The sequence below is a fragment of the Capra hircus genome, chromosome 10 (genome assembly GCF_001704415.2).
Source record: "Capra hircus breed San Clemente chromosome 10, ASM170441v1, whole genome shotgun sequence".
NCBI lineage: Eukaryota > Metazoa > Chordata > Mammalia > Artiodactyla > Bovidae > Capra > Capra hircus.
Genome location: NC_030817.1, coordinates 94,245,617 through 94,261,007, shown reverse-complemented (window position 1 = coordinate 94,261,007; position 15,391 = coordinate 94,245,617). Strand labels below are relative to the sequence as shown.

Sequence of the window (15,391 nt, the reverse complement as noted above, 5' to 3'; positions counted from 1 at the left end):
TGAAAATCCTTCAAAGACTTTTAAGTTCTGCTTTAAGTCAGTAAAACTCCTAACAGCGTAACAATGAGAACCAAATTGTTTTAGTTCCCTTTCGTCATTTACATAAGTTAGAGAAATCTGTCTTCAAATTTGATCAGGATCTAACTAGTTTATTTGCAGATGACAAGTGTGTTCTTATCTGTAAACGAACTATAGTGCAGATTCACTGACAACAAATGCATTAATATTTATGGCTTGTTTAAAAGTTTAAGAAAAAGCCATTTTTGTTTTATCCAAAAGAATGGAGTTGCTGTAACTGTTCTACAAGCCTCAGTACTTCATTTTTACTGGAGCCTGTCTATTTTTGTTCTTGAAGAAGTATCTTATGTAAAGGAAGTGACTGAGTACTCATTGTCTCCAGAGAGCACTTCTCATTCAGAATCATCTTAGTTGGCTGCCAACTACTGACTTTCCAGTTCCATTTTCACGAGAAAGATTCCATCTGAGCACATTGTAAAAATGATGTCTTCTATAAGACCAAAGCTAATTGAGGTACTTTCTGAGTAGAGCTTGGCCAAGTTTTTTGTCACATTTTCTAAAATTACCTTTGATTCAGCTGTTCATAGTTGTATTAAGCAAAAAAGCTTTCTTTTAATAAAACATCTAAAAAATTTTCTCATGATAACACAGACAGCTTTAAAACTCTAGATGAAACATTACATATTCAGCAAATATGTTTTTCTAATATATATATTATTTTGGCAACCATTTCCTTTAATTTCAGCTAATACTTCAGTGGTTAAAAAACTTCATAGTTTCATATAATAAAATTATCTTCTATAAAAGGCATTTCTGGAATCATGCAGAGATTCTGATGTCTTTACATATTTCTTTTATTCCAAAATGCAACTCCAGACTTTTCCCCATCATTTAATATAGTCATAGACTTAACGCTATGTTTTTGTCATCTTTTCCATTCTAAATCCTGGTAGCTGTTTTGGTTTCTGAATGGATACCTATATTATTGAGTGAAGTTTTATAGATATAATTAATTGAAGCAGAACTACTTTCTAAAGCAACATAGTACCTTCGTGTAAGATTATTCCTTTTTAAAGTGTACAAAAAAGGTCATAAAAGGAGAGCAAGATCCTGTTGTTCCCACTTCTGCTTTTGACCTGCTATAAAATTATGTTGCTTAACTTCTTCTCTGCCTATCAGAATGATATTAAACATGTTCCTTTTGAAGGTTAAGGAAATCCTTACTGATTATGATCCCAATTTTATGGCCATGAGTCTTGATGAAGCCTACCTGAATATAACAAAGCATTTAGAGGAAAGAAAAAATTGGCCTGAGGACAAAAGGAAGTATTTCATCACAGCAGGGAACTCCCTAGAAAACGGTAAGCAATTTATTAGAATGGTCAGACTTTTAAAAAAATCCTTTGGATTAACCAGTTAGCAGGCATAGATGTAGGACTAGATATAGCTTTATTATGAAAAAGTATTAAAAATGAAAATCAGAAACTTAAATATACCAGTGAGATTTCTGAGATAAATGTGTCGAATGTCACTTTTAAACCAAATGCAATTCTTAAATCTCTAGACTTTGAGTGTGCAGAGTCCCTACCCAAAGTAGTTTCATAGCAGTTTTTTTTTTCCCTAAGATCTAACCTAACTGAGGGTTGGATTGCATTGAATCTGAGGAGGTTCTCTGTTTAAGGTAGCCTTTGGTTGTAGCTGTTAATAATAGAAAATACACTTTAAAAAAAATTTGTCTCAAACATACTAAAACATTGAATGGGATTTTTTTTCCCCTTTATTACATAGATTTTCCATAATCTGGTTGCTGTGATTACTGTTTTTAACCTTGCCAAAATTAGCGATTCTCCAATTCCCTTCTTTGCCTTAGACCTTATTTTAACTCTTTTTTTATATAATGAAACAGAAGTTTTATGACCCTAAGGGTTTTTTCAAATGGGACCCTTATCATCTATCCAAAACAATGCCAAAAAACATGCAGATAGTACATGTACTCTATCAACTCTCTGTTTGAGGTGGGATTACTTCAAATGCCAGCGCTGCCCTGGACCCCTGGGCAAAGTTCACCTGGATGCAAAGGTAGAAACAGAGGGTTTGCCTGAAACCCACAGCCACGTTTCATGTGCACAAGTCATTACCTGCTTCAGAGGGGACAGTCTACCATGGTTTGGGGCTCACATCTTAGGAGCAGATTTAATAAGGACATCAAATCATAATTTTATCTCCTTGCTTAAAGCTCTAAGGTCTCTCTCTTTAAGGGAAACATTAAGCAATATAAGCAGTAAACAGTTTCTGGACGTAGAGTCTTGAAACAAAAGGTGTTTTGCTCTTAGTAGAAATTGTTTGGGGAAGTGACACACAAAGCCTGAGATTGCTTAAAATCGTACTCTATTCCTTAACTTTTCGCAAGAGAAAGGCGGGGAACCATGAAATATCTACAGTTACATTGAATCACTCTGTGAGTGTCTCCTATATTCTTGGCGTGCCATGCTCAGTTGTGTCCGACTCTTTGTAACCCCACGGGCTGTAGCCTGCCATGCTCCTCTGTCCGTGGCATTTTCCAGACAAGAATACTAGGCTGAGTTGCTATTTCCTACTCCAGGGGACCTTCCAACCCAAGGATCAAACTTGCATCTCTTGCGTCTCCTGCATTGGCAGGCTTATTCTTTACCACTGTGCCACCTGAGAAGACCCTATAACAATTTCTTTCACAATAAGTTATAAAAAGTTATATTGGGGCTAAGATAAGTGCTTTCATTCCCTACTAATGTTCTTTTCATTTACTGTACATCCAAACTCATTATGAGGATGTGAATTTTTAACACCTGTCATTCTTAATATTTATCTATGTACTTTCCTCTTCATATATTTCATATTCTTAGGCAATTTAAATACTTTCCTTTTTTTTTCATATCTAAGTCCCTGTGGACTTTCAGGTGTATCTGATTTCACGTTATGCCACGAGAAGCTTTCAACAGTGAATTGGGGTCATAGCAGGTGGTTGACATAGCTTCCTCTAAAGTCCAAGGCATTTTTCTGTTGTTCACCCCTTTTCTAAAAGATGCAGTTTTGGAAAAGTATTATTAACTAGCATGTCTATATAGAAATAAAATAATAATAATAATTTTATGTTTATTCTCTCTTATAAATCTGGATGGTGCTAGCCAATATAAAAAACTAAAATACAGTACCGAATACTTTTTAGCACTTGCCATCCAGCTGGGATCCTTAATCTAGTATTTCAGATTATCAGAAACCTTAATTTTTCACTTTGATCACCTCAGTTACGGGTCTTAAAAGATATTTCTTTCAGAAAGCAAATGAGAAACCACTTCAGTGGCTGGTTGCAGAGCCAGGCCTCACAGAGAAGTAGACAGATTGAAAAGGTAACTGCACCATTCAGCAGTGACTGAACAAAGAGCCTGAAAACGGCAGGCTTTGCTTTCTGTCGTAGAGCTCCATAGTCAGTGCCTCACGTGAGGATGCTGTGGCAATAGCTTGGGTATGAAGCATGGCAGAAGGGGCTGCAGAAGAGGGCTGTGAACATTCCTTACTCGACCTGCAGGTTTGCCATAGCTCTCTACCTTGACTTCCACACATCTAGGTGGGGAAAAGGGTCCAGGTAGAGGCCATTTCAACTGTGCCACAGTCTTAATCCCCTCAGAATTGCTCTGTATTTTAAAACCGGATAATGGAAAATGAACTGAAGTACATAAATAGCAGCTAATGTATAATTTGAAAATAAGGCTTATTTTGTAGTGGCCTGGGAATTCAGATTTGGAAAATATCTGTGACTTAATTCATATTGATATGTTAAAATTTGATACTAATCAGGGGTCTGTCATATTATTTGCATTATCTGTAAACTCTTTCTGAAAAACCAACTTCATTTTTTAAGTATAATGCATTTGTATGTGCCTTGAAACTAAGAATTTAATCTTTGCTTCTGTATGTGTACCTTAATTTGGAAAACGTTTACGTGTAAATGAAATTATGAGCTGGAGGGAGTTCCCGGGTGGACTCTTGGTTAGGATTCAGTGCTTTGGCCGCTATGCCCCAGGTTCAGTCCCTGATCTGGGAACTGAGATCCCACAAGCCACTTGGGGCCACCAAAAATAAAAAAGAATTATGGAATGGCTCAGAAAGCTCTATTGTTAATCTTGTTTTTATAAATTTTACATTTAAACCGATTTCTTCTCCATTAAGCCCAGAAAGTAAAGTTCATGGATTTGTTCCTGAGGACATTGGTATAGATTTAAATGTATTTCACAGTTTAAATTCATGAAAAACACAATTTTTTAAAAAAGGTAATTTAAAAAAAAAAGAGGTAATAACCAGATTAATATTTTTGCTTTACTTTTTAATAATATTAGTTCAGCCCTTTGATAATAAAGGCTTCTCACCCTTAAACTTGGATGATTGTTAATCTGATTAGACCTTAAGAATTTGTATATTTAATGAAGTATAACTTCCAAAAATAATTTCTATTTATTTCAAATGTGCTGTTAGTAAGAGCGATACTTTATAAAAAAGAAAAGTCAAAATTAAAATCAACATTTGAAAGAATAAAATTCAGATTATTTTAACACTTGGCAAGTTCTTCCATGAATGAAGAAAACGATAAGGTTTTTCCCCCCCCCTAAAAATAAAATCTGTCTTTCAGGCATAATTACTCTAGATTGCCTAATACCTTTTCCTTATTCTTAAATTCTAACTTAAGGTTCTTTTTTCTCCTAGAGATGAGTAAAGGGAAAAAAATTTTTTTTTTTTTTTTTTAAGAAAAACGTACTGTGAATCTAATTCCAACTCTAGTTTTCAACTAATTTTGTTCAAAAATTAGTGATTTTTACCTAAGCTATTTCTTTTTAAACTGTATACGATGGAAATGGGTGATATTCTTTTTAAGAAAAGCTTAAAATCAGTGTTTTCTTTGTTAAACCGTTAAAAATATAAATGATAATGTTTCTGACCTTGGTTCTTAGAAACAAAACTAAATGAGATTTGTTTGTCTTTAAAAAGATTGACGGAAACATAATTTATGAAGTGTGTACTTCTTAGAATGAAGATGAATTACTGTTCTTGTTTACAATTTAGATAAACCAGGAAAGGAAGTTAATAAACTGAGTGAGGGTGAAAGATCTATCTCTCCGCTCCTTTTTGAAGATAGTCCTCCTGATCTGCAGTCCCCAGGAAATCCTTTCCAAGTGAACTTTGAAGAACCAAATAATCCTCAAATACACCAAAACTCAGTTGTTTTTGGGACATCAGCGGAGGAAGTGGTAAAGGAAATTCGTTTCAGAATCGAGCAGAAAACAACCCTCACAGCCAGTGCAGGTACTTAAAAGGATATCGGTGGTTCTGATAGTTACAACTTTCAGACTAGCTAATTCAAATGTAGTGTTAGTCGTTTCTCATTATAAAGTGTATAGTTCACAAATTTTACTTGGCCGTTTTTTAATTAACTTCTGACAGTTTACCTATTTAGAATGCTGCGAACCTATAGATAAATGGGAATTAAGCAGAAACGTCCATGTGTCCAAAGCAAAAACTTACCATAAAGCTCATGTAGCTATCTTTTTCAAAACACAAAATATATTTTAATTGGTTTTGGACATAATACTTTATCAGTTTTCCCTTTGAAGACTTACAGTACAAAAAAAGGGCCCAGCTGACCATGCAGGATATGGACAAGACAGAAAAAACACCAGCAAGCTGCATAGCAATCTGGGATCATCTGGTAAAGGGAAAAAGAGCTTTCCACATGTCAGTCACTCATGAGGATATCTCTGTGTCTTAGTGTAGAAACAGATACCCATGAGGACCCTAGATTATTTTAGCAAAGCCATATTATAATTGGGTTAGTCTTTTCTTCCTAGGGCAAAGCTTGAGAATAAGTAATAAATTTTAGGATGATGTGTATAAAAATTGAAATAAACTGTTATATTTGAGTATACCTATTTCCAGTTATCTTAATCATTAAGACACCTAGAAATTATAAAACACCTCTCTGAAAAGTGGTTTGCTTTGTGTGCGTATAAAGTATGTGCACATTTCATTATCATTGTTTTAAATATACTAGAAACCAGAATCTTTGATTTTTTTTTCCCTTTATGTGGGTAATCTATACAAAAGATCTTTTCAAAGAGAAAGCTTTCATCCTAAATTATATTCTCAATCTTTTCTTTAAGACAGACTGTATTCCTACTAAATATAGTAGGAAACTAATATTATCACTTAAACTCAAAAATTAAACTTTAAGATACCATGGAGATTTAAATATTCCTCATTTCTGCTGCCACAATGACTAATACAGTTTCTTTTCCTGAAACCATAGCAAGCCTTGGGGAGATAGAGAGTAATCAAATGCATTTTTAAAGTAGCATTCCACGTAATTTCAGATTTTTGTATTCAATTTTTTTATGTATTGTTATCACATGTTTTAAAATTATACACATCATGTTCTTTGAGTCATTGGAGTGTTCTTCTTTAAAGGCATTGCACCCAATACGATGTTAGCAAAAGTATGCAGTGATAAGAATAAACCAAATGGACAATACCAAATTCTACCTAACAGGCAAGCTGTAATGGACTTCATCAAGGACTTACCCATTAGAAAGGTGAGATTTTATATGACATTTATCCTCTATATATACCCTCTGATTTCTGAAGAAATAGTTAAAGAGGATTAAGAAGTACAAACTTAGAGTTATTTAAAAAAAAAAAAAAAGTCGAGTCTATAGTCAATAATGTTATAACTTTCTATGGGGACAGATGGTTACTAGACTCACTGTGGTGATTGATTTGTAATATATATAAGTGTTGAATCACTGTGTTGTACACCTGAAACTAATGGTGTATGTCAACTATAACTTTGATTTTCAAAAATGAAAAGAGAATAAAAAGTCATTTATCCTACCATTCCCTGAGTTTATATGACCACAAAACTCTTTTATAAATGCTTTTTACAAACTCCATGGAATTTAAAGTTTTAAATTCCCATGTAACACTAGTTTAGGAAATACGGCCACAAATTATTTAAAGCCATTTTCTTGCATGACTTTTGAAACTAGGACATTATTTATACCTTTTATGAGTTATAAAAGGTATGATAAGATTATAATATCAGTTCTTACCTTAATTTTAAAATGTATTAATGATAAATGTTGACTCTCTTCTAGGTTTCTGGAATAGGAAAAGTTACAGAGAAAATGTTAAAGGCCCTTGGAATTATTACTTGTACAGAACTGTACCAACAGAGGGCGTTACTTTCTCTCCTTTTCTCTGAAACATCTTGGCATCATTTCCTTCATATTTCCCTGGGTCTAGGTTCAACACACCTGGCAAGGTATCTGTACCTATAATAAAATCATTCTGCTTTTTCTTTATTGTCTGCTGAAATAACAGTTTTTACCATTGAGATAGAGGCTAGAAGGATAACATGCTTTAAATTCTTTTAGGCTCAGCTCAGAATATAATTTTTGAATTAGAGTCTAAAGATTGGATATGAGAGAAAAGAAAACGAGGGATAAAGAATCCCTCCTAGGTTGTTGGCTCCAGCAACTGGATAGATGGGTAAGAGGACGGATGGTTGCTTTCTTTTCTGAACCTGCCTTGTTCTTTGTTCAGAACATAAAAATACTGGTGGTCAGATTGTTGAGGAAAGAAAGATGACTTATGCCCCAGAACTCACTCTTTAAGTAAACAGATGTAATGACTACCTGCATTTCTCCTCTTCTACTGAGTACATTGTGTTAGGCACCGTTCCAGGCACTGGGGATAATAGCAGTAAACAAGATGAAAGACTGCCTTCATAAAGTGTGCAGAGTAGTATGGGAAAAAGAAAGTCACCAAGTGAAGAAAGTAAGGCAGAGTAGGGGCATAGAAATTGACTTGAGAGGGTAAGAGGCGGTGCTGGCTGTAGTCCTCCAGTAGTGGAGATCTGAAGGGGCCAGCCAGGCAAAGACCTCAGAGGAGAGGAAACAACTAGACGAGAAGCCCTGTGTTTTCTCCCTGCTGCTCTTTCCTCCTGGTCTTAAAAAGAAGAATCCCAGAGCTAAAAGGGTACACTGTTCAGGGTGGGTGAAAAGAAGGCACTAAACAAGAATGAGAATTAACACTAAAGTAAACTAAAAGACCCTGAAGGCGGGAGGAGAAGGGGACGGCAGAGGATGAGATGGCTGGATGGCATCACCAACTCAATGGACATGAGTTTGGTTGAACTCCGGGAGTTGGTGATGGACAGGGAGGCCTGGCGTGCTGCAGTTCATGGGGTGACAAAGAGTCGGACACAACTGAGTAACTGGACTGAAACTAAAAGATTACGGAGGAGGTGTATAAAGTGTTTGATTAATCAGTTAAATCTGCTAAAGCTTACCGAGATTGCAAGGCCTATGCTGTTGCCTTTCTCATCTTCCTGTGCTCCCCATTCTTTCCAATCCGGGTAGCTGACTTTGATCCTGAGTGGATGTAACGAAAGATAAGAGAGGGACATCACAGTACTATAAATAATCCAGTATTTGAAGACTTTGGAAAATAAAACTGTCTTCTTTATTCCAAAAATCACCCTCTTTTTATTTCCATAGTGCTTGAAAACTATATAGTTTTTAATATAACATAGCAGATATTAACCAGTGGTAGAGATGTAGATAGTGCTTTCAAGTGAAACTCATGGGTAATTTTTAATAATATAAAATAGCAAACACTTTCCTTTCTATCCACATTCTCTGTTTCCCTGGTTTGCTTTATTTTTTTAATCTCTTGTGCTTCTTGCTTTCGAATCTGTTCTCTATTTATTTCTGCATTTGTTTTCCTCCACGAAGATAGAAGTTTCTTAAAGGCAGTCACTTGATCTCTTGTGTTCTTTATTGTATCTCCAAGGCCTAGAACAGTCCTCGATTCATAATTGGTTCATGAACTATTTGGAAAATGAATACTCTATGTGTCATTTCAGCTTTTTGCTTTTAACTAGTCCTGTCAGAGCAGCTAGAATCCAACCTAACTAGGTGGTTCAGATCCCCAGTCATCATCCTACTGCCGTAGAGCTCGTTTTGACTGAGCTTCTGCAGAGTGGTATAAGTAATAAATAGGCTAGTACTGATGTGTCCTAGGCCAAAAACTAGATAATCAGACTGTTCAAAATTCAATTATATCTTGTAACTGAAAGCCATTATGCTACCACATTCTGTTGATTTTATCAGTTATGAGTTTCGATATTCAGGTTTTTAATAGAAACAATTTATAATATCCTGTTTGCAGATGTGTTCTTTGATAGATACAGACTTGATCCATCACACATGTAATTCTATTAGCTTACCTATCTACATTCTTTGGTGATCGTTTTTAGATTAAAATATTCACTGTATTTAATGATGTATAACTTTTAATCCAAAATATTATTGAGATCTCTAAAGGGTAGCTGATCTTAAATCATTTTGGTTGACTAAAAGGAACTCAGTGTTGTTTGGAAAGCAAATAAAAGTCTTTTTATTTTTTTCATTTCAAGGGATGGAGAGAGGAAAAGCATGAGTGTTGAGAGGTAATGTTTTATTACTAATTATTCATAATTTGTATAATTTTAAACTAATTTTTAATAAAATATAACTGAAACTTTAAAAATCTATTTGTAAACCAGATAACAATTTTTAGCAGTTGACACCCCTAAAGTAAGTATTCTAGTACAATGCTTTATTATTTTTGCTTGCTATGCTCTCAATAGGAAAAAAAAAATTTAACTGTTTTTTTTTTAATTGATAATTCCTTTGAAAACTTTATATTCTTAAATATGACTAATCAAGACAACATGCTGCTGCTGCTACTAAGTCGCTTCAGTCGTGTCCGACTCTGTGCGACCCCATAGATGGCAGCCCACCAGGCTCTGCCGTCCCTGGGATTCTCCAGGCAAGAACACTGGAGTAGGCTGCCATTTCCTTCTCCATGTTTTTTTTTTTTTAATGTTAGTTTTCTTCCTATTCAATGAAAACCAAGAATTTTAGGATTCCAAATCTTAATTTCTAGGTTTGTTTATAAGAAAAATAATACTTAGTAGTTAATTTAAGATATGATAATGGAAGTTCTTCCTGAAGTTCTTCAAATACTGGTAAATGACTGAAGGCACCAAGTAGTAAGATCCTGATGAACGAGAGCTTAGAGGTGATCTCATTCAGTGGTTTACAGTCCTGTTTGGAAGTCAGATGAAATCTTGATGGAACCTTATTGTCTTGGGATATAAGTCATTGTCTGAGAAGTCTCTCACTTATCTCCTCAAGGAACCACAGTCCCCACTAAGACATTTAAGAACCTCGGACCGAGACATCTGTGGTGGTCCAGCAGTTAAGGGTCTGCCTGCCGGGCAGGGGACATGGGTTCCATCCCTCGTTGGGGGAGCTAATATCCCCCGTGCCACAGAGCAGTAAGCCCATGCTCTGCCACTACAGAACCTGCGCTGCAGCTCCTGAAGCCTGAGAGCCTAGAGCCTGTGCTCTGCAACAAGCGAAGCCGCCGCAGTGAGAAGCGCACGCACCGCAGCTAGAGAGTGGCCCCCACTCGCTGCAGCTAGAGAAAGCCTGCACACAGCAACAGCACAGCAAAAAAAAAAAAAAAAGAACCTTGGGCCTACTCTAAGGTTGTGTCCATTTTGCACATGTATATTGTGTGATCAGAAAACCTACAACGCCCTCCGTAAATGACTTGATAAAAATTGCTGTTTCAGGCTGTGATTTACATAAGAGCAATCAAAGGAAAGGACTCCCCTGGTGGCTCAGCAGTAAAGAATCATCCTGCACTGCAGGACATAAGAGATACAAGTTCAATCCCTGAGTCGGGAAGATTCCCTGGAATAAGGCATGGCAACCCACTCCAGTATTCTTGCCTGGAGAATCCTATGGACAAGGGAGCTGGCAGGCTCCAGTCCATTGGGCCACTAAGGGACAGACATGACTGAAGCTACTCAGCACGCACGCACTCACATATGCAACCAAAGGAAAAGAGGGGGGAAAGCTTCAAATGTGAGAGAGCGTTGTCCTATTTCCTATTCAGTGATTTTTTTCCTCCTATTTTGTCTTCTATTTTGTTATTGAGAACATTGCTTGCTGTATAAGAATATTAACTAATATTACTATTTCTTAAGAAAGGGGCAGCAAACCAATAAGAAAAAATGAACAGAGATCCAATTAGTTAGTGGAAGAGAAGGTACAAATGGCCTTACAAACATGTGAAAATAATCCCAGTCTCTTATTTAAGAAGTACAGATTAAAAATTATCTGAGATAGCATTTTTCATTAATCAAGCTGGCAAAGAACACACTCCATTGGCAAAACTATGTGAGTGAAAAAGGTGTTAAACTGTAAAGGAGAGTGTGCTAGCTGCTAATGAGTGGTTCTGAAGGTCAGAAGTCCTAAAATTAAAGTGTCAGCAGAGTTGCATTCCCTCTAGAGGCTCCAGAGCAGATCCATTTCCTTACCAAAAGCTTCTAGAGGCCACTTGCATTCTTTGGCTCATGGCACCGTTCTCCATCTTCAGATCCCACAATTTTGTCTTTCTTTGACTCTTACCCTCCTACCTCATAAGGAACCGAGGGATTACACTGAACCTACCTAGATAATCGAGGATCATCACCCCCATTTTGATTTAGCCACATGTGTAAAATTCCTTTCACCATGTAAAGTACTAGATTCTGAGAGATTAGGATTTAGACATCTTTTGGGACCATTATTTTGCCTACCACAGGGAGCAAGTGATTTTGTCTATCAAGATATAGATGCTCATGTACTCTGATCCCACTATTCTCTTCATCTAGAGGTTCATTCCACAGGTGTCATTGCATGTCATTTTACACATGTACAAGGTGGTGAATTGCATTTTTTTTATAATAGCAAAAGGTTGGAAATAACCTAAGTTTCTACAAATAGAGGATTGGTTAAATGATCTTACATATTTAAATTGGGATATCATGCTGCCCTATAAAGGACTTCCCTGGTAGCTCAGCTGGTAAAGAATCTGCCTGCAATGCAGGAGACCCCAGTTCAATTCCTGGGTCGGGAAGATCCCCTGGAGAAGGGATAGGCTACCCACTCCAGTATTCTTGGGCTTCTCTGGTGGCTCAGCTGGTAAAGAATCTGCCTGCAATGCAGGAAACCTGGGTTCGATCCCAGGGTCAGGAAGGTCCCCTGGAGGAGGCCATGGCAACCCTCTCCAGTATTCGCCTGGAGAATCCCTAAGGACAGAGGAGCCTGGCGGGCCGCAGTCCATGGGGTCGCAAAGAGTTGGACATGACTGAGCGACTAAGCACAGCACAGCACAGCTGCCATATAAAAATGAGGAAATTATTTACTTATAGGAAACTCACCAGGATGAATGAGAAAAGTAAAGTGGTAAACAGTGTCTGATATTTTACTATTTATATAGGGGAAGTGTTTGCTTGTTTATAAAAGTATAACATACTTTTTATATGCATACAGTATTCTAGATGAACAAACAATAAATAGGAAGCTGGCAGTGTTGGTTGCCACTGGGAAGGAGAACTGGATTGCTGTGAGCAACTGGGTTAGAAGAGGCACTTTTCGCTAAATGACTCTTTAGGGTTTGCTCAGGGTTTTTTACTGGTTATCCTGCTCTTTTTAGTGTCTTCCTCTTTTTCCTTAATATGACCTTCAACACCTTTGTGCAAATGAACTGACAAGTTCTACATTTAATCTTACCAGCCCATTTCCAGTTGTCTCTTAAACAACTTTATATAGGGGCCATGAACCAACCCCGTAAATCTACTTGAAGATAATTCTCTTCAGACAATATTCATGCAATAATTGGAATGATGTTCTCATTTGTACTTTCTTAAGACAGTCTTCTGTAACAAAGTCTGTATACCTATATATCCTAATGTTTTGTAAGTTCTTGGGGCATTATCCTTATATGTTGGTGGCTTTAATCATCTTTTAAAAATATTATAGAGAACAAATGTACCTTTGCTAATCAGTTTAGCTATAAATAATCTCCCATTATTTAGGAAGATCTTGAATATTTTTACTTAATTATATCTTAGTGTATCTGAAAACTTTATTCAGTACTATAGAAAATGTATCTTAATTCTAGGCCATTTGCATGTACTATATCATTTCTAAATTATCTTGAATTGTAGTTTACTTTGTGCACCCAAATCATTCTTGTCTTTGTAGGACATTCAGTGAGATAAGTAAAGCAGAAGAACAGTACAGCTTGTGCCAAGAACTTTGCAGTGAACTTGCTCAAGATCTGCAGAAAAACGGACTTAAGGTACTTTATTTTTATGTGGAATTCTTAGTTTTCTAAATTTTTAGTAATAAAAAGCAACCTTAAACTGAGAGTTAGATTTTGCATTTAAAAACAAATTCAGTTTGGTTCAGTTCAGTCGCTCAGTTGTGTCCGACTCTTTGCAACCCCATGAATTGCAGCACGCCAGGCCTCCTTGTCCATCACCAACTCCCGGAGTTCACTCAAACTCACATCCATCGACTAGGTGATGCCATCGAGCCATCTCATCTTCCGTCATCCCCTTCTCCTCCTGCCCCCAATCCCTCCCAGCATCAGAGTCTTTCCAGATGAATCAACTCATCGTATGAGGTGGCCAAAGTATTGGAGTTTCAGCCTCAGCATTAGTCCTTCCAATGAACACCCAGGACTGATCTCCTTTAGAATGGACTGGTTGGATCTCCTTGCAGTCCAAGGGACTCTCAAGAGTCTTCTCCAACACCACACTTCAAAAGCATCAATTCTTCGGCACTCAGCTTTCTTCACAGTCCAACTCTCACATCCATACATGACCACTCGAAAAACCATAGCCTTGACTAGACGGACCTTTGTTGGCAAAGTAATGTCTCTGCTTTTGAATATGCTGTCTAGGTTGGTCATAACTTTCCTTCCAAGGAGTAAGCATCTTTTAATTTCATGGCTGCAGTCACCATCTGCAGTGATTTTGGAGCCCCAAAAAATAAAGTCTGACACTGTTTCCACTGTTTTCCCGTCTATTTGCCATGAAGTGATGGGACCAGATGCCATGGTCTTCATTTTCTAAATGTTGAGCTTTAAGCCAACTTTTTCACTCTCCTCTTTCACTTTCATCAAGAAGCTCTTTAGTTCTTCTTCACTTTCTGCCAAAAGGGTGGTGTCATCTGCATATCTGAGGTTATTGATATTTCTCCCGGCACTCTTGATTCCAGCTTGTGTTTCTTCGAGTCCAGCGTTTCTCATGATGTACTCTGCATAGAAGTTAAATCAGCAGGGTGACAATATACAGCCTTGACATACTCCTTTTCCTGTTTGGAACCAGTCTGTTGTTCCATGTCCAGTTCTAACTGTTGCTTCCTGACCTGCATACAGATTTCTCAAGAGGCAGGTCAGGTGGTCTGGTATTCCCATCTCTTTCAGAATGTTCCACAGTTTATTGTGATCCACATAGTCAAAGGCTTTGGCATAGTCAATAAAGCAGAAATAGATGTTTTTCCGGAACTCTCTTGCTTTTTCCATGATCCAGCGGATGTTGGCAACTTGATCTCTGGTTCCTCTGCCTTTCCTAAAACCAGCTTGAACATCTGGAAGTTCACGGTTCACATATTGCTGAAGCCTGGCTTGAAGAATTTGGAGCATTACTTTACTAGCGTGTGAGATAAGTGCAGTTGTGCAGTAGTTTGAGCATTCTTTGGCATTACCTTTCTCTGGGATTGGAATAAAAAGAGTTCTTATCCTCAGTAGAGACAAATTGAATTCTGACCCTTAACTGAAACCTGTGATGAGGTCATTTTATGAGGAGCAACTTACAAGGCTGGAGTGACTACAATATATTTCCAGAGGAGTTTATATTACTTTGGGAGTACATTTGAATTAAGTTCAAAATCAGAGTTATATTGGCACTAAACAATAAGGCAAAGAGAAGGATTTCTCTAGAACTGTACTTTTTAAAATGCCTTTCCAATTATCGTTTAATGTCACAGTCAGGTAGACAGTGACTTTGTGGAATAGGCATTTTGTTTCAAGGCCTTAATCCAGGTTGCTTAATACATTAAGAACAAAACCTGGAAGTCTTTGAACTTTGTGTTTTATAATATTCACTCACAACGACCTATGTTTAGTATTTTTCCAACACTCTCAAAACAGAGGTGGAGTTATTACAAAGTGTAATACAAAAGTATTAAAAAGTTATTACAAAGAAAGGGCCATCTGATGAATACTTTCTTATAATTCTTCTCTATTATACCTTAAATATAAAGAGAGTTCTTTTTTAAAAAAATTTAAATATTCTTTTAATTTTAGAATCATTTCAGATTTATAAAATAGTTACAAAGAAAATATAGAGACTTCCAGTATACCCAGTTTCCCTCATTGTTAACATCTTATATTATCATAG

The 15,391-nt window shown here is 36.7% G+C and overlaps 1 protein-coding gene across 4 annotated transcripts in view; it reads left to right on the top strand.

The window, feature by feature from the left end:
- POLK (DNA polymerase kappa) overlaps window positions 1–15,391 on the top strand; it is an 83,026-nt gene that overhangs the window by 62,040 nt on the left and 5,595 nt on the right. For 3 of the 4 annotated variants that reach the window (XM_005685056.3, XM_018053699.1, XM_013966703.2), the window contains exons 6-11: window positions 1,226–1,379; window positions 5,113–5,352; window positions 6,511–6,635; window positions 7,197–7,363; window positions 9,521–9,553; window positions 13,188–13,284. In XM_005685056.3, coding sequence (XP_005685113.2) covers window positions 1,226–1,379; window positions 5,113–5,352; window positions 6,511–6,635; window positions 7,197–7,363; window positions 9,521–9,553; window positions 13,188–13,284 — 816 coding nt within the window. The remainder of the gene's footprint in view (window positions 1–1,225; window positions 1,380–5,112; window positions 5,353–6,510; window positions 6,636–7,196; window positions 7,364–9,520; window positions 9,554–13,187; window positions 13,285–15,391) is intronic. The other variant, XM_013966702.2, reaches the window with a different exon arrangement.